The 19662-nt window shown below is 42.9% G+C and overlaps 1 protein-coding gene across 2 annotated transcripts in view; it reads left to right on the plus strand.

Annotated features, from left to right (window-relative positions):
- Window positions 1–19662, plus strand: part of LRBA (LPS responsive beige-like anchor protein) — a 970380-nt gene that overhangs the window by 213055 nt on the left and 737663 nt on the right. For both annotated transcript variants that reach the window (XM_089670467.1, XM_089670468.1), the window contains exons 28-29: window positions 14203–14374; window positions 15770–16169. In XM_089670467.1, the coding sequence (XP_089526593.1) occupies window positions 14203–14374; window positions 15770–16169 (572 nt within the window). The remainder of the gene's footprint in view (window positions 1–14202; window positions 14375–15769; window positions 16170–19662) is intronic.

Genomic DNA, 19662 nt, shown 5'->3' on the forward strand with positions numbered 1-19662 from the left:
CTCTTTATGTTAAACGACATTATTTTATTGGTCACCGTGAAAATGTCAATTTAGAGCTCTGGCATACCCAATATATATTTGCTTGTCTGAATTGTATAAGACAAGCAAATATATTTAAAATAAGAATTGTGTATTAAAGCCAATGTGGCGGTATCACTTTAAGGATTGGATCTCCAAGCTTGGCTTACATGCAGATGAAGTCCTCAATCTGACGAAACATGTTAGGGGGCCAGTCCGTGTGTATATGTCAGCAGAGGAAGTGAACTATGAGCAGTGAGTGGATTGCACATAGCTGCCCCTGTGGTAAGACCGGGAGCTGAGCGCTGGTGAAAAGGTATATACACTGCGGATTGCTGTTTTGATGGGAGAGTTTTTTTAACTATTTTAATGTGAGTGCATGTATTTTAAATAAAGGGATTTGGTAATTTTTACAGTTTTAGGCATGTGGCATTTTATTGTTGGTATCCGTTTGCATAATCATCCGGACTGAATTCTGTGAAAGGCAGAGGGTAAAGCTGAGGCTGTAGGAGCTAGAGCCGATTTTATGTGATTCAGTGCTCAGCAAAAATGAGTACACCCCTTTTGAGAAGTAAGAGTTTCATCAATATCTCAATGAACATAAGAACGATTTCTAAAATTTTGACAAAACTGAGTTTTTTTAGAACATTTGTTTTGCTCATTACATGAAAGTAAGGTTAATTAATATAACTTGGATTACAAAATCTGCGTTTTTACTCAAGCTAGTTGATGCAAAAAATGGATACATCCCACAACAAACAAACTACTACATCTAGTCTTTTGTATGACCTCCATTATTCTTAAGGGCAGCACCAAGTCTTCTAGGCATGGGATGAACAGGTTGTCGACATATTGCAACATCCTATCTTTTTCCATTCTTCAAGAGCGACCTCTTTTAGAGCATTGATGGTGGATAGAGATTGATGCTCAACTTGTCTCTTCAGAGTTCCCTGTAGTTGTTCGATTGGGTTCAGATCAGGAGACATACTTGGCCATTGAATCACTTTCCCCCTGTTCTTCTTCAAAAATACAACAGTGGCCTTAGATGTGTGTTTTGGATCATTGTCATGTTGGAAAAGTGCACGACGACCAAGGACACAGAGTGATGGCAGCGTCTTCTCTTTCCATAAAGAGCAGTACACCTGTAAATTGGAATTGATGATGCCATCAATGAAATGCAGCTGCCCAACGTCAGCAGCACTCATGCAGCCCCACAGAAGGACACTTCCACCACCATGTTTCACTACAGGCACCATGCATTTTTCTTTGTACTCAGCATTGTGATGCCATACAGTTTTGAAGCTATCGGTTTCAAAAAAATGTATCTTGGTCTCATCACTCCATAGTACAGAGTCCCAGTAGTTGTCTTCTTTTTCAACATGGGCCCTGGCAAATTCTAGCTTTTTTGTGCATGGGCTTTAGGAGAGGCTTCCTTTTGTGGACGACACCCATTCATGCCATTCCTTTGCATTGTATGCCGTATTGTGTCACAGGAAACAATCACCCCAGTTTGGCTTTTGGCGATCGCCATGTAAAACTGACAGGGGAGAAACCTTTGTATGAACACAGGTCTCTCTCCTGTCAGCAAAAGCATTGCAGAGAAATACAAAGCAGCATGTTTCCCTTGTGAAATACACAAAGCACATTTTGTCAAACAGCACATTATGTCAAACAGCACACAGTTAACCCTTTGATCATCCCAGATGTTAACCTCTTCCTGCCCAGTGTCATTAGTACTGTATTTGTTTCATTGGGATGATGGTGGCAGTTAGTAAGTTCCCACCCAGTGTCAGAATGCCCGCCGCAGTCCCGCTAGAAGTCGCTGATCGCCGCCATTACTATTATAATAAAAAATTAAAATTCCAGTATATATAACACCATTTGTAGATGCTATAACTTTAATGTAAACCAATTAATATACACTTATTGGATTTTTTTTTTATAGCAAAGATGTAGCAGAATACATTTTGTCCTAAATTTATGAAGAAATTTGATTTTTAACATTTTTTTTTTCTTTTAGTGGGTGTGTGTGTATGTACCGTATTTTCCGGCGTATAAGACGACTGGGCGTATAAGACGACCCCCCTACTTTTCCTGTTAAAATATAGGCTTTGGGCTATACTCGCCGTATAAGACTACCCCCCTCTACCAACCAATCACGGCAAGCGATGTACCAGTATTTTCTGTGCACACTGCATACAAAGCCTGCTTGGATTGGGTGGGTCAGCTCTCCCTGCCTGCCCAGCCCTCCCTGTCTCCAAGATGATCTGAGAACTGCCACAGTTATTAATATATAATAATTAATGTTAATTACCGTATTTCCTGCAAGGTACTGCCTAGCTGACGCTTCTGCACATGTCTTCGGCAGCAGTAGACGATCGCTGATCACCATTCCTCACAGAACTGCATGAGACGTCGGATGCAGCCGTTCAGTGCTCGATTGAGCTTGACTGAAACTGTGATATGCAGAGAAGGGATACACATCGGGTAGCGGCAAGAAGACGCTTCTGCACATGTCACAGTTTCAGTCAAGCTCAATCGAGCACTGAACGGCTGCATCCGACGTCTCATGCAGTTCTGCGAGGAATGGTGATCAGCGATCGTCTACTGCTGCCGAAGACATGCGCAGAAGCGTCAGCTCGGAAGTACAGGTAAGGTTTCAGCACAACACCCGGCGTATAAGACGACCCCCAACTTTGTAGAAGATTTCCAGGGGTTAAAAAGTCGTCTTATACGCCGAAAAATACGGTATATATGTGTGTGTGTGTATATGTGTGTGTGTGTGTGTGTGTGTGTGTGTGTGTGTGTGTGTGTATATATATATATATATATATATATATATATATATATATATATATATATATATATATATATACACACAGTGTTCCAAATTACTATGCAAATTATATTTTTCTCACTTACCTAAATGATGTAAATAAGTCAGCATAATTCTCGTGTTATCAACTATTAAGAGTACAATTCACATTTTATTGAACAAACCTAATTATTTAGTATTTTTTTTAAACATAAAACACATACAATGAACTATTCCAAATTATTACGCACAGTAAATTTCAAAACACTTTATAGGTTGTAAAGAACTGAAAATTGTCATTTGTTGTGTTTGCAGCATATTTACTAAAATCAAAAGCTATTTCAATCAAACTTTTAACAACATTTTACTTTTTAAACATTTTAACAGGTCACGTTACATTGTAACATAGGACACCTTATTTGATAGCAGCTTCACAAGTCTTGCATCCATTGAACTTGTGAGTTTTTGGACAGTTTCTGCTTGAATTTGCAAGATGTCAGAATAGCCTCCCAGAGCTGCTGTTTGGATGTAAACTGCCTCCCACCCTCCATAGATCTTTTGCTTGAGGATGCTCCAAAGGTTCTCAATAGGATTGAGGTCAGGGGAGGATGGAGGCCACACCATGACTTTCTCTCCTTTTATCCCCATAACAGCCATTGATGCAGAGGTATTCTTTGCAGCATGAGATGGTGCATTGTCATGCATGAAGATGATTTTATTACGGAAAGAATAGTTCTTCCTTCTGTACCAGGCAAGAAAGTGGTCAGTCATAAACTCCACATACTTTGCAGAGGTCATCTTTACACCTTTGGGGGCTCTAAAGGGGCCGACCAGCTCTGTTCCCATGATTCCGGCCCAAAACATGACTCCACCACCGCCTTGCTGACGTCGCAGCCTTGTTGGAACAGGGTGGCCGTCCACCAACCATCCACTACTCCATCCATCTGGACCATCCAGGGTTGCACGGCACTCATCAGTGAACAGGACTGTTTGAAAATTAGTCTTCATGTATTTTTCTGCCCAATGCAGCCGTTTCTGCTTGTGAGCATTAGTTAGTGGTGGCCGAATAGAAGGTTTATGCACAGTTGCAAGACTCTGGAGGACTCTACACCTTGATGTCCGTGGGACTCCAGAGGCACCAGCAGCTTCAAATATCTGTTTGCTGCTATGTAATGGTATTTTAGCAGCTGCTCTCTTGATCCGATGCATGGATCTGGCAGAAATCTTCCTCAATGTGCATTTATCTGCACAAACCCATCTGTGCTCTTAACCAGCCACAAATCTCTTAATAGTGCGATGATCACGCTTACGTTTTCGTGAAATATCTAATGTTTTCTTACCTCGTCCAAGGCATTGAACTATTTCACTCTTTTCAGCAGCAGAGAGATCCTTTTTCTTCCCCATATTGCTTGAAAATGGTGCTGTGCTTAATGTGGAACACCGTCCCTTAGTAGTTTTTCCTTAAATTGGGCTCACCGGCCAATCTAATTATCACAGGTGTCCAAGATTGTTTTCAGTGATCAAAAGAGCCCTGACACACAATGCCATCCATGAGTTAAACTGAAAAACAAAATATTGCATCTTTGTGACACTTAAATCGAAGTTGCTTAATAATTTGGAACACGGTGTGCATATTCCTCCTGGCTACCCTTCTTCCTCTCCTCTGAGCTACCCACCATCATCCTTGGGGATTTCAACATCCCTGTCAACCTCGACAACCTGGCCACATCCCTTCTCCTCCACTTAACCTCCTCCTTTGCATTTGCACAGTGCATACAATCCACCACCCACTCCGACGGTAATATCCTTGATCTCGTCTTCTCCAACCGCTGCGCTCCCCACAACCTCACTAACACCCCCTTCCCTCTCTCTGACCACAATCTGATTACCTTCTTTATCTCCTCGTCCTCCAACGCCTACCCCTCTAAATGTCACACTAATACCAGCCGTAACCTCCGCAACCTTAACCCTGCCCCCCTCCACTCTGCAGCTGATCAACTCCACGACAGCATCCTGCCCCGACTTGGCTATGACTGCCTATAACAATGCGCTGTCAACAGCCCTTGACTCACTAGCGCCACATCAGACCCCGACCGCTCCAGCCCTGGCAGACTGATCACACCAAAACCCTCAAACGACAGTCATACCCTGGAGCAACTATGGTGCAAAACCAAATCCCAACAAGCCTTCACCCGCTACAAATCTGCCTTCCACACCTACACCTCCTTGCAGCCAAACAAGTCTACTTCCTGACCCTCATCAAGGCCCTCTCCTCCAATCCTCACAGACTCTTCTCCACCTTCAGCTCTCTACTCTCTCCACCCCCACCTCCACCCAGCACCTCACTCACCGCCCTTGAGATTGCCAATCATTTCAAAAACAAGATTGACACAATTCGCAAGGACATCGCTGCAACTCACACTCCCTCTCAACCCGTCCCCTCTATCCCCTCATCCCCCCCCTCTCCCTCGACATAACCCGCAGGGACTTCGTCACTGCTCAAACTCCCTCCAACCCCGTTCCCCCTCATCACCCCTCCCCCACGGCCCCACCACTGCTCTGACCTCCACTTCCAACCCACCCTACATTCCTCATACTGAAGCCCCCTCAACACTCCGCACCTTTGACCTTACTACCATCGAAGTCTCCAGGGTCCTCTCTGATGCCCGCCTCACCACCTGCCCCCTCAACCCTATTCCCTCACAACTCCTACAACCTCCTTCCCCCTCCATCCTATGCTCCCTCACCCACATCTTTAATCTCTCTCTCTCCTCTGGCACTTTCCCCTCCCCTCTGAAGCATGCACACATCACCCCCATACTTAAAAAGCCCTCCCTGGACCCCAATGACCCGAACAACCTCAGACCCATCTCCCTGCTCCCATTCACATCCAAACTCCTTGAGCGCCTAGTCTACACCCACCTAAGCTCTCACCTCAATGACAACCTCCTCGATCCCCTACAGTCCGGCTTCCATCCCCTACACTCCACCGAAACTGCCTTACTCAAACTCTCCAACGACCTGCTAACCGCCAGAGCTAATGGCCACTATTCAGTGCTCCTATTCCTTGACCTCTCCGTGGCCTTCGACACAGTCGACCACCCCTCGGCCTCAGAGATTCTGCTCTCTCCTGGCTCTCATCCTACCTGTCACAACGCTCTTTCAGCATTAACTATAATGCTAACACCTCCCCCTCACTCCCCCTCTCTGTTGGGGTCCCTCAAGGCTCTGTCCTCGGGCCCCTTCTCTTCTCCATCTTCACCTCCTCCCTTGGCCAACTCATACACTCTCACGGCTTCAACTACTACCTATATGCGGACGACACACAAATCTATCTCTCAACCCCCCACCTCACCCCCTCAGTCTCCGCCCGAATCACACACCTACTGAGCGACATATCAGACTGGATGTCGCTCCACTTCCTTAAACTGAACCTCTCCAAAACCGAGTTTCTTGTTTTCCACCCAGCCCGGACCCCACCCCCCATTGACTTCTCCATTATGTCCAACAATGCCACCATCAAACCTGCCCTGCAGGCCAGAGTACTTGGTGTCATTCTGGACTCCAACCTATCCTTCCATCCCCAAGTCCAATCCTTAACAAACTCATGCAGACTCCACTTCCGTAACATCGCCAAAATACGCACGTTCCTAACCCCAGAAACCACTAAACAGCTCCTCCACTCCCTCATCATACCACGACTCGATTACTGCAACTCCCTCCTTACTGGCCTGCCTCGCTGCTGGCTATCCCCGCTTCAGTCGATCCTGAATACGGCTGCCAGACTTATTCACCTTTCCAACCGCTCCGTTTCCGCCACCCCCCTCTGCCAATCCTTCCACTGGCTTCCGATTGCGCAACGGATCAAATTCAAAATCCTAACACTGACGTACAAAGCCGTCCACCATACTGCCCCTAACTACATCACCGACCTAATATCCAAGTACCACCCGGCACGCACACTCCGCTCCTCACAAGACATCCTTCTCTCTAGTTCCCTGGTCTCCTCCTCCCATGCCCGCCTCCAGGACTTCGCCAGGGTGTCACCCATCCTCTGGAACTCCCAGCCCCAACCCATCAGATTATCACCTACTCTACTCTCCTTTAGGCGCACCCTGAAAACCCACCTTTTCAGGGAAGCCTACCCCACCCCCTGCTAACTTGCCGACCTCCTCCACTCTTCCTACCACTCCATCCCCCACAGCTTTCTCCTCCTGTGCCACCATCCCCTCCCTCCTAGATTGTAAGCTCGAAAGAGCAGGGCCCTCAATCCCCTCATGTTTTGCATTGTATTGTTATTCTGTCACATGTTCTGTCCCTCTTTGTAATGTACATAATAATATTTGTATGTATGTATGTGTATGTATATATGTGTATATATATATATATATATATATATGTGTGTGTATATGTGTGTGTATATGTATATGTATGTATGTGTGTGTGTGTATATATATATATATATATATATATATATATATATATGTGTGTATGTATATATATATATATATATATATATATATATATATATATATATATATATATATGTATATATACACACACACACATTAGTGGGAACTCTCTTCCAGTGGTAGAGCTTTGTTAAACGCACACAGCAACTCGCTTTCTTTTTTAAGGCCTTTTTAGCCCACATTTATTTAAAGAAAATGTTCCATAAAGCTTCCCACGCAGGGGTATCCACCATCAAACACATGCAAATGAAAATTCAGCCTCCTGGCTTGTACACAGTTCTATGTCTGTCTCCTACAGACTCTTTCCAAAAATGGCTTTCCTGCACACGCTAGCCAATAGCACACAGCTTGTCTGGCTTCCACCTCTACTAGGTGAAGCCCACCTTCCATCTGTCTCCTGCAGACTCTTTCCAAAATTATGGCTCTCGCACACAGCTGGCCACTAGCACACAGCTAGTCTGGCTTCCACCTCTCCTTGGTGAAGCCCTCCTGACTCCAAGGCAGAGACCTCCTGTCTGCCAGGGTGGAGCCCTCCTGACTCCTATCTGCCGGGGTGGAGCCCAGAACCCTGGTCCTGACTCTACAAAAGAGCCATGCACACCTGTGCAATCAGTGTAATGGCCATTCCCAAAATCTGGTCCCAGGATTGGAGATTTCATCCCTCCCAGATCTCTTTGAAATCTCCAGGCTCCAGATCCCAAAACGAACTTAATGAATAAATGAGGAAACCGAAAAAGCCAGTTTCCTCTGCAATACATTAACCCTCTGGAGCCCCTCAACCTGCCTGGTTGAGAATCCTGGGTGAAATAACTCTTCTACATCATGACAGATCGCCACACTGTCACAATATATATATATATATATACACATATACAGGTGAAACTCGAAAAATTAGAATATCTTGCAAAAGTTCACTTATTTCAGTAATGCAACTTAAAAGATGAAACTAATGTATGAGATAGACTCATTACATGCAAAGCAAGATAGTTCAAGCTGTGATATGTCATAATTGTGATGATTATGGCTTACAGCTCATGAAAACCCCAAATCCACAATCTCCGAAAATTAGAATATTACATGCAATCAATAAAACAAGGATTGTACATAGAACAATATCGGACCTCTGAAAAGTATAAGCATGCATATGTACTCAGTACTTGGTTTGGGCCTCTTTTGCAGCAATTAATGCCTCAATGCGGCGTGGCATGGAAGCTATCAGCCTCTGGCACTGCTGAGGTGTTATGGAAGACCAGGACGCTTCAATAGCGGCCTTCAGCTCTTCTACATTGTTCGGTCTCATGTCTCTCATCTTTCTCTTGGCAATGCCCCATAGATTCTCTATGGGGTTCAGGTCAGGCAAGTTTGCTGACCAAGTAATCCCACGGTCATTGAACCAGGTTTTGGTGCTTTTGGTAGTGTGGGCAGGTGCCATGTCCTGCTGGAAAATGAAGTCCTCATCCCCATAAAGCTCATCTGCGGAAGGAAGCATGAAGTGCTCCAAAATCTCCTGGTAGACGGCTGCGTTGACCCTCGACTTAATGAAGCACAGTGGACCAACACCAGCAGATGACATGGTTCCCCAAATCAACACAGACTGTGGAAACTTCACACTGGACTTCAAGCATCTTGCAGTGTGTGCCTCTCCATTCTTCCTCCATACTCTGGGTCCTTGGTTTCCAAATGAGATTCAAAAGTTGCTCTCATCAGAAAAGATTACTTTGGACCACTGAGCAACAGACCAGGTCTGTTTTTCTTTAGCCCAGATAAGACACTTCTGACGTTTTGTTGTTCAGGAGCGGCTTCACAAGAGGAATACGACATTTAAAACCCATGTCCAGGATCCGTCTGTGTGTGGTGGCTCTTGATGCACTGACTCTAGCCTCAGTCCACTCCTTGTGAAAGTCCCCAACACTTTTAAATGGCCTTTTCCTGACAATCCTCTCCAGGCTGCGGTTATCCCTGCTGCTTGTGCACCTTTTTTTCTTCCACACTTTTCCCTTCCACATAACTTTCTATTAATGTGCTTTGATACAGCACTTTGGGAACATCCAACTTCTTTTGCAATTACCTTTTGAGGCTTTCCCTCCTTATGGAGGGTGTCAATGCTGGTTTTCTGCACAACTGTCAGGTCAGCAGTCTTTCCCATGATTGTGATTCCTACTGAACCAGACTGAGAGACCATTTAAAGGCTCAGGAACCCTTTGTAGGTGTTATGGCTTAATTAGCTGATTAGAGTGGGACACTTTGAGCCTAGAATATTGCACCTTTTCACAATATTCTCATTTTCTGAGATTGTGGATTTGGGGTTTTCATGAGCTGTAAGCCATAACCATCACAATTATGCCAAATCACGGCTTGAACTATCTTGCTTTGCATGTAATGAGTCTCTCTCATATATTAGTTTCACCTTTTAAGTTGCATTACTGAAATAAATGAACTTTTGCACGATATTCTAATTTTTTGAGTTTCACCTGTGTGTATATATACCGTGTTCCAAATTATTATGCAAATTGATATTTTTTCTCATTTACCTAAATGATGTAAATAAGTCAGCATAATTCTCATGTTATCAACTATTAAGAGTACAATTCAAATTTTATTGAACAAACCTCCTAATGATAACAGTATTTTTTTAAACATAAAAAACTTACAAAGCACTGTTCCAAATGATTATGCACAGTAAGTTTTTCTAAACACTTTATAGGTTGTAAAGAACTGAAACTTGTCATTTGTTGTGTTTGCAGCATACAGTGGGGATCGAAAGTTTGGGCACCCCAGCTAAAAATTTGTATTATTGTGCATAAAGAAGCCAAGGAAAGATGGAAAAATCTCCAAAAGGCATCAAATTACAGATTAGACATTCTTATAATATGGCAACAAAAGTTAGATTTTATTTCCATCATTTACACTTTCAAAATAACAGAAAACAAAAAAATGGCGTCTGCAAAAGTTTGGGCACCCTGCAGAGTTAATATCTTGTACTGCCCCCTTTGGCAAGTATCACAGCTTGTAAACGCTTTTTGTAGCCAGCCAAGAGTCTTTCAATTCTTCTTTGAGGTATCTTTGCCCATTCTTCCTTACAAAAGTCTTCCAGTTCTTTGAGATTTCTGGGCTGTCACGCACTGCTCTTTTAAAGTCGATCCATAGATTTTCAATTATGTTGAGGTCAGGAGATTGTGAAGGCCATGGCAAAACCTTCAGTTTACGCCTCTTGATGTAATCCCCCGTGGATTTCGATGTGTGTTTAGGATCATTATCCATTTGTAGAAGCCATCCTCTCTTTAACTTCAGCTTTTTCACAGATGGCATCAAGTTACCATCCAAAATTTGCTGAAATTTTATTGAATCCATTTTTCCTTCTACTCGTGAGATGTTCCCTGTGCCACTGGCTGCAACACAACCCCAAAGCATGATTGATCTAACCCCATGCTTAACAGTTGGACAGAGGTTCTTTTCATTAAATTCTGTGCCCCTTCTTCTCCAAACGTACCTTTGCTCATTCCGGCCAAAAAGTTCAATTTTAACCTCATCTGTCCACATAACTTGTTTCCAAAATGCATCAGGCTTGTCTATATGTTCATGTGCAAAGTTCAAACGATGATTTTTGTGGTGAGGACGTAGAAGAGGTTTTCTTCTGATGACTCTTCCATGAAGACCATATTTGTACAAGTATCTCTTTATAGTGGAATAGTGTACCACAACTCCAGTGTCTGCCAGATCTTTCTCAATCTTTTTCAATTCTTTCTCAATCTTTTTCAATTCTTTTTCAATTCAAAACGTGGGTTTTGAATTGTTTTTCTCACAATCCTGCAAGCTGTTCTGTCTGATATTTTTCTTGGTCTTCCAGATCTTGCTTTAACTTCCACTGTTCCTGATGACTGCCATTTCTTAATTACATTCCGAACAGAGGATATTGACATGTGAAAACGCTTTGCTATCTTCTTATAGCCTTCTCCAGCTTTGTGAGCGTCAACTATTTTCAGTTTCAGTTTTCTAGACAACTGCTTAGAAGAACCCATGGTGCTGATTGTTGGGGCAAGGTCAGATGAGTCTGGGCATTTAAAACCTTTAATTTTGACATTACCTGGTCTTCCCAGATGATGATTGAGAACAATCCATGACACTGGCAGGTCTCAGCTTGGCAAAAGGGGCAGTGCATGCTATAAATTCTGCAGGGTGCCCAAACTTTTGCAGACGCCATTTTTTTGTTTTCTGTTATTTTGAAAGTGTAAATGATGGAAATAAAATCTAACTTTTGTTGACATATTATAAGAATGTCTAATCTGTAATTTGATGCCTTTTGGATATTTTTCCATCTTTCCTTGGCTTCTTTACGCACATTAATACACATTTTTAGCTGGGGTGCCCAAACTTTCGATCCCCACTGTATTTACTGAAATCAAGTTATTTCAATCAAACTTTTAACAACATTTTAACTTTTTAAACATTTTAACAGGTCATTGAACTTGTGAGTTTTTGGACAGTTTCTGCTTGAATTTGTTTGCAAGATGTCCGAATAGCCTCCCAGAGCTGCTGTTTGGATGTAAACTGCCTCCCTCCCTCATAGATCTTTTGCTTGAGGATGCTCCAAAGGCTCTCAATAGGATTGAGGTCAGGGGAGGATGGAGGCCACACCATGACTTTCTCTACTTTTATCCCCATAGCAGCCATTGATGCAGAGGTATTCTTTGCAGCATGAGATGGTGCATTGTCATGCATGAAGATGATTTTATTATGGAAAGCATAGTTCTTCCTCCTGTACCAGGGAAGAAAGTGGTCAGTCATAAACTCCACATACTTTGCAGAGGTCATCTTTACACCTTCGGGGACCCTAAAGGGGCCGACCAGCTCTGTTCCCATGATTCCGGCCCAAAACATGACTCCACCATGACGTCGCAGCCTTGTTGGAACAGGGTGGCCGTCCACCAACCATCCACTACTCCATCCATCTGGACCATCCAGGGTTGCACGGCACTCATCTCTTCATGTATTTTTCTGCCCAATGCAGCCGTTTCTGCTTGTGAGCATTGGTTAGTGGTGGCCGAATAGAAGGTTTATGCACAGTTGCAAGACTCTGGAGGACTCTACACTTTGATGTCCGTGGGACTCCAGAGGCACCAGCAGCTTCAAATATCTGTTTGCTGCTATGTAATAGTGTTTTAGCAGCTGCTCTCTTGATCCGATGCATGGATCTGGCAGAATTCTTCCTCAATGTGCCTTTATCTGCACAAACCCATCTGTGCTCTGAATCAGCCACAAATCTCTTAATAGTGCGATGATCACGCTTACGTTTTCGTGAAATATCTAATGTTTTCATACTTCGTCCAAGGCATTGAACTATTTCAATCTTTTTCGGCAGCAGAGAGATCCTTTTTCTTCCCCATATTGCTTGAAAATGGTGCTGTGCTTAATAATGTGAAACACCCTCCTAGTTTTTCCTTAAATTGGACTCACCTGCCAATCTAATTATCACAGGTTATCCAAGATTGTTTTCAGTGATCAAAAGACCCCTGAGACACAATGCCATCCATGAGTTTAAACTGAAAAACAAAATATTGAATCTTTATGACACTTAAATTGAATTTGAATTTTTTTTTTTTCTTCCCAAAATTGTCGGACTTTTTTTGCTTATAGTGTAAAGGTGGGCCAGCTTCTATCACCATTTCCCAGTTGCTCAAACAGACTGTTATTCAAGGTTGGTCATAATAATAGGGTTGCACCCTTTTCTATCCATGAACAGAAGATCTGTGAGTGCCTTTTGAACTCTTCAGCATCAACGCTACCATTTCCCTGATTTGCAAGGCTTTTACCTGGTCTTCTGCTTTTGGATGTCCTGACCGTTTAATGACTTCCTTTGTCCCTCAGTGTTCCAACCTCTGTGTTGATGATCATACTCTTGGTACTGCTTTGCTACAAACTGAGGCATACTGGTAGTAAGAGGGAAATCCTGAGATGGCCTTTTTTCAGTGTTCAGTATACAGTATTTCCTATAACTTTGCATTTATGACTGTGGCTGACCTTGGGTTTATCTATTTACGATGCTCAGGCATCTCTGAACAAAATAGCAAAAGCTTTTTCTTAGGGCCCTTTTACACTGATGGGCTACTGATGCGTTCTCATTGACTTGCAATGGAAGATGCCTTTTTGGTGTGCTTTTGAAAAACTGCACCAAAGCGGCAGCATGCAGGACTTTAACGGCAGTGCACCTGCAGGGTCAACAGGTAAATAGAATTAAATGAGGAATAGTGTTTGTGTGGTTTTGTCACCATGGAAGAGCACAGCAAAAGCGCACCAATGTGAAAGGGGCCTTAGGCTTATCCTCTATTGTGTTTCTAAATCTGTTGCATCAAAGTGGCTAAGGCTTGATTGTCCTGTAAATGACCAATCAGGATGCTCATTTCACAGTTTCTAGCTTCAGCTTTATTTGATCCTGGATTACATAGCTAATGATGCTGGTTCATTACCTTATTATTATTATACAGGACTTATATAGCGCCGACAGTTTGCTCAGCGCTTTACATTATGGAGGGAGACAGTACAGTAACAATACAGTTCAATAAATAGAAGGCAGGTGACATGGGAAGCTGCCTTGCTGAACCAAGAGAAGTGTGTCAACTGCACGGCTATGCATTGTGATAGAGATGTTTACTGGACAAACAAGTAAAAAATGTTTTTTTTTCTAAAATTTAAATATACAGTATGCATTCAGTTGTTTATGTAGTCATGTGCCTTGAGTTCCACTTTAAGAGAAGCAAAGTTAATATTCAACAATATTATGTTGTAATAGGCCAGAATTTGTTTTATTGTGTAGCTGCTCTTTACCAAAATATATTTAAAATATTTTAAAAAAGAATGAACCTGAACATTAACATGTAACACCTCCCTTTCATTGCATAGGAGGACAGTAAGCAGGCCCAGTTTCTAGCACTGGCTGTTGTCTACTTCATTTCTGTGCTCATGGTATCAAAGTATCGGGACATTCTGGAGCCTCAGAATGAGAGAAAGCAGCTTCAAGCCAGCACCCCTTCCAAGCATGTGGAAAATGGCAGTGCTGATGCTGGAACTTCAGGTAGTTATAACCATGCGGCCATATAAATCTAGGCATCACCAGCATGTCTGTTCACAATACCAGTACATATAGGTATGAGTTGTCATATTGAATATTACAGCAGAATTTACAGAGGAATTTTGTGTCTTACATATTTTCTTTTCCCTTTTTTTATTTTTTATTCTTATCCTTATACATATTTCCCAGCACACATTTTTTTTTCTTTTTTTTTTTTTTTTATACTTTTACCATGTTCAGCACATTAGTTCTTTTTCTCATTTTCTGTTTGTATGCTTGTATCCTGGTTTATTTGCAAATGTTGCATAATACAGATTACTTTAACTAAGGAAAGATTTCTACCGATCGTGTTTTTTAGTAATTTGTGCATTTTGTCGTTCATTACATGGTTATCTAATATGTAGAAAATGTTACAGAAATCTTTTTCCTGATCATTTTTGTAGCTACAGATTTATCATATCTGTTGGCCTTCTGCATTGTGCTGTGTGGTAATTTCAAATCTTACAGCTGCTGCAAGGGGTATTTTGGAGGGTGGGGGTGGGGGTGTCATTTTGGCACCATGTTGTGTGTTACACCCTAAATCACAATTACAATCTTTACTTTACTGGAATTTGATTTTATATTTTAAATTAACAATAGGACCTACATTTTACTTCTCAGTGCTTGCACTTTTTGTATTACATATTTTTTTTATAAATCTAGGGAAACATTGAGATAAAGAGCTCCCCTACCCTTTCCATAAAAGTTCCAGCATGGTAGGCAAGCTTGTAGGTCTCCTCCATGCTGATACTAGCCCAAATTCCTCTTGGCACTGAGCCAGTTCTTATGACTTCTAAAAAAAAAAAATGGAGCCCTCTCTCAGAAAATCCACTTTTTGCAGACAGTGGGATTTTCATAGCATAGTGCCACAATAGATGGTGTTGGTAATTGGGGGAGGGTTTATATGCTTGCATTTGGCATATCTATGCATACACCCATACAAAGGGCCGTCTTCACCATCATGGGTTTCAGACAGTGCCGTTCGTGTCTATTGGGACGAAGAAACTGCTCCCATTTTGACGGATGCGTTCGGGGACATGTCCCCGTAAAGTTCTCAAATTGGGACTAGCGGCTGTGTCCATGCACTCCTTGTGTCCTATTAGACACAAACGGGACTGCCTGCACATGGAAGCACAGAACACTTGTGCATCCTGTATTGGCGAAGATTGCCCTTCTCAAGGATGCACGCATGCATATGCCCTTGTGAATGAGATCTAAGATGTCTTCACAATTAGGATATTTGGTGTTATTGATTCCAAAGTCACATAAATGGCTAGTTTAACTTTTTTTTTTTTTTCTTCTTTTTTTATGTCTGGTTAATTTTAAAATGCTTGATCTAGCCTGCAACTTCATTTACAGATGCTCTACCCAGTTCCACACCAGAGATTTCAGAGGATTTGGAGAGTTCTATATCTGTACGAAGAAGAGACTCTGGTATTGGAGAAGAACCAATGTTGGTGTCAGGTTGTAATTCAGAGACTGAAGTTGGCACTGATCCCATGAGTTCAGGCCCTGATGCCATTAGTGAAGTATTGCATACCCTGTCTTCAGAAGTCAGAAAATCTAATGATACTGTAGGTGATGGGAATGGAGAGCAGTCCACCACCAAGAATGTAAATGTAAAAGACATTCTCCGGAGTCTGGTGAGCTCCCCAGCTGAAGAATCTCTTGTTGACCCAACTTTGTTACCCCCCACATTCCTAGGAGCACTTGGTGACCCTGCTGCTGAGCATTCAGTACAATTCCGATCATTTGACAGGTATGGTTGCTATCATATGGTTTGAACTAGAAAAATATTGCCTGTGTAATATTATAAACATATTTATTGCACTGGAATTGGTGTGGAAAATATACCAAAATGAGTAGAATATATGTTTGTAAAAAGTCCAATCAGTAAGTATACCTAATAATATCCATAGTTGTCAAACTAACATTTTTAATTGAGGACCCTTTTTCTTGAAAATACTAGCTACTTACAGTATTTGCTATGCTGATCTTCATCACAGTAGAGTAACTGATCTGAAACAAATATATAGATATGGATGCCTGACTTTTCTCTGAAATTCCCAATATACAAGTTTGTTTAGCTTAGTAGCGCCAAAATTGAAAGGCATATACAGCCACACAGTAAACTTTGTTGTAGGCTTCATGGTCCCAACTGCACAGTGTCAAATTAGAATAAGCGGGTGTACCTGTGCAGCCAATACATCTCCATAAACATGAATAAGCTGCCTGCATGCAGTACCTGGCCGCACAATCTGCATAAACACATGGCCCAATCATGGGCTATGCATTTAATCCCTGTGTGATTTGAGGCCTAATAAGCAGACCAGCAGTGGCATCTCCAATATTTATTTCATAACAGGTAAACGTTAGGTGATGTTAGTTTTACTTTGTTCTGAGTGGTAAGCTGAAAGGTGTAATGGGAAAGGGAAATGCCTAGTTTTAAGCATAATTATACTGGAGCCCTGTATTATGTAGATTTGTGTGTGTGTATATGTGTGTGTATATGTATGTATGTGTGTTTTTTATATATATATGTGTGTGTGTGTGTGTGTGTGTGTGTGTGTGTGTGTGTGTGTGTGTGTGTATTTACACACACACACACAGTGGGGCAAAAAAGTGTTTAGCCACCAATTGTGCAAGTTCTCCCACTTAAAAAGATGAGAAAGGCCTGTAATTGACATCATAGGTAGACCTCAACTATGAGAGACAAAATGAGAAAAAAAAATCCAGACAATCACATTGGCTGATTTGGAAAGAATTTATTTGCAAATTATGGTGGAAAATAAGTATTTGGTCAAAATCAAAAGTTCATCTCAATACTTTGTTATATATCCTTTGTTGGCAATGACAGAGGTCAAACGTTTCCTGTGAGTCTTCACAAGGTTGGCACACACTGTTGCTGGTATGTTGGCCCATTCCTCCATGCAGATGTCAGGAATGGATTCACCACTGGTGGTGGGACTCACCTGCCGTGTGGGCTGCAGTACCAGGGCTGGCCAGCGGGTGCTTTCAGCAACCAGAAGCTCACTCCTGCAATCAGCCATCACCTGAGGCTGATTGCAGGATGTGTATTTAAGGAATGGCCAGACCTGCAGTCAGTGCCTTGGTGTATTGTTTCCCATGAGCCCCCGTACTTGGTATCCTGCCTATCTGCCTAGTTGCTGACCCTGCTTTGATCCTGACCTCTGCTGACTGTCTCCTGTTTAGCCCCTGGCTTGCCTGACCATCCTTCTGCCTGATCCTCTGTACCGCGCTGCCCGGGAGTTACTGAACCCGGCTTGTGATCCTGACTATTCTCTGCCTGCTCCTCCGGTACCGTTGCTGACCTGGCCTGCCTGACTACGCCTGACGCTACCCAGACGATTCATCCATCCATCCCGCACGGATCTGTCCCTGTTACCAGGTCTGCCAGCCTCTTCACATCAGGCTCCTTTCCTCGCACACCTCTGATGACACTCTTTACCATTGCCGGGTGTACTCAGGGGTTGCGACCTGGTCTCAGTCTGCTCCAAGTCCATCCCCACCATCAGGGGCCCTGGTGAATAAGCAGATTGGGACTTAGACCCCGCGCCCTGCACAGTACCTAACGGCCTACCTGACCATTCCACGTCTCCAGCCCTGACTACGCCTGTGCTCCCACACATTTCTGGTCATACCCGGATCCCTAACAGCAGATCTCCTCTAGAGCAGTGATGTTTTGGGGCTGTCGCTGGACAACACGGACTTTCAACTCCCTCCAAAGGTTTTTTTATGGGGTTGAGATCTGGAGACTGGCTAGGCCACTCCAGGACCTTGAAATGCTTCTTACGAAGCTACTCCTTCGTTGCCCGGGCGGTATGTTTGGGATCATTGTCATGTTGGAAGACCCAGCCACGTTTCATCTTCAATGCCCTTGCTGATGGAAGGAGGTTAGCACTCAAAATCTCACGATACATGGCCCCATTCATTCTGTCCTATATATGGATCAGTCGTCCTGGTCCCTTTGCGGAGAAACAGCCCCAAAGCATGATGTTGCCGTCCCCATGCTTCACAGTAGGTATGGTGTTCTTTGGATGCAACTCAGCATTCTCTCTCCTCCAAACACGACGAGTTGTGTTTCTACCAAACAGTTCTATTTTGGTTTTATCTGACCATAGGACATTCTCCCAGTCCTCTACTGGATCATCCAAATGCTCTCTAGCAAACTTCAGAGAGGCCTGGACATGTACTGGCTTAAGCAGGGAGACACGTCTGGCACTGCAGGATCTGAGTCCCTGGCGGCGTAGTGTGTTACTTATGGTAGCCTTTGTTACATTGGTCCCAGCTCTCAGCTCATCGTTCTTTTTGACCCCACCAATCATTTTGACCCCACGGGGTGAGATCTTGCGTGGCGCCCCAGATCGAGGGAGATTATCAGTGGTCTTGTATGTCTTTCATTTTCTAATTATTGCTCCCACAGTTGATTTGTTCACACCAAGCTGCTTGCCTATTGCAGCTTCAGTCTTCCCAGCCTGGTGCAGGTCTACATTTTTTGTTTCTGGTGTCCTTCGACAGCTCCTTGGTCTTCACCATAGTGGAGTTTGGAGTGTGACTGTTTGAGGTTGTGGACAGGTGTCTTTTATACTGATAACAAGTTCAAACAGGTGCCATTGATACAGGTAATGAGTGCAGGACAGAGGAGCCTCTTAAAGAAGAAGGTACAGGGCTGTGAGAGCCAGAAATCTTGCTTGTTTGTAGGTGACCAAATACTTATTTTCCACCATAATTTGCAAATAAATTCTTTCCAAATCAGCCAATGTGATTGTCTGTCTGGATTTTTTTTCTCATTTGGTCTCTCATAGTTGATGTCTACCTATGATGCCAATTACAGGACTCTCTCATCTTTTTAAGTGGGAGAACGTGCATAATTGGTGGCTGACTAAATACTTTTTTGCCCCACTATATATACAGTATTCTGCTTATGGGTAGAACTTATTGCTTTATGAATTTCTAAGTTGTGAAGTTCTTACCTTGTCAAGTATGTTTAATAGAAACATGGGCTGAGAGAAACAGGTAGGTTGCTGTTGCTATTTGAAAATGCTTTTCACCCTGCTTTGTTGCCAATCCTTTGACTTCAGCACTGTTTGAGCACCTAATTTGGAACAAGTATGCAGATCAGAGGTTCTCACTTCACTTTGAGTGTACTTTCTACATACTGTATTTGTACAAAAGCTACAGACAGCCATGCAGCTAACTACCTGGCATAAACATACCCAAAAACATACAAC

Source organism: Staurois parvus, unplaced genomic scaffold (genome assembly GCF_062004578.1).
Source record: "Staurois parvus isolate SC_StPar_1 unplaced genomic scaffold, SC_StPar_1.0 ptg000090l, whole genome shotgun sequence".
In the NCBI taxonomy this organism is placed as follows: domain Eukaryota; kingdom Metazoa; phylum Chordata; class Amphibia; order Anura; family Ranidae; genus Staurois; species Staurois parvus.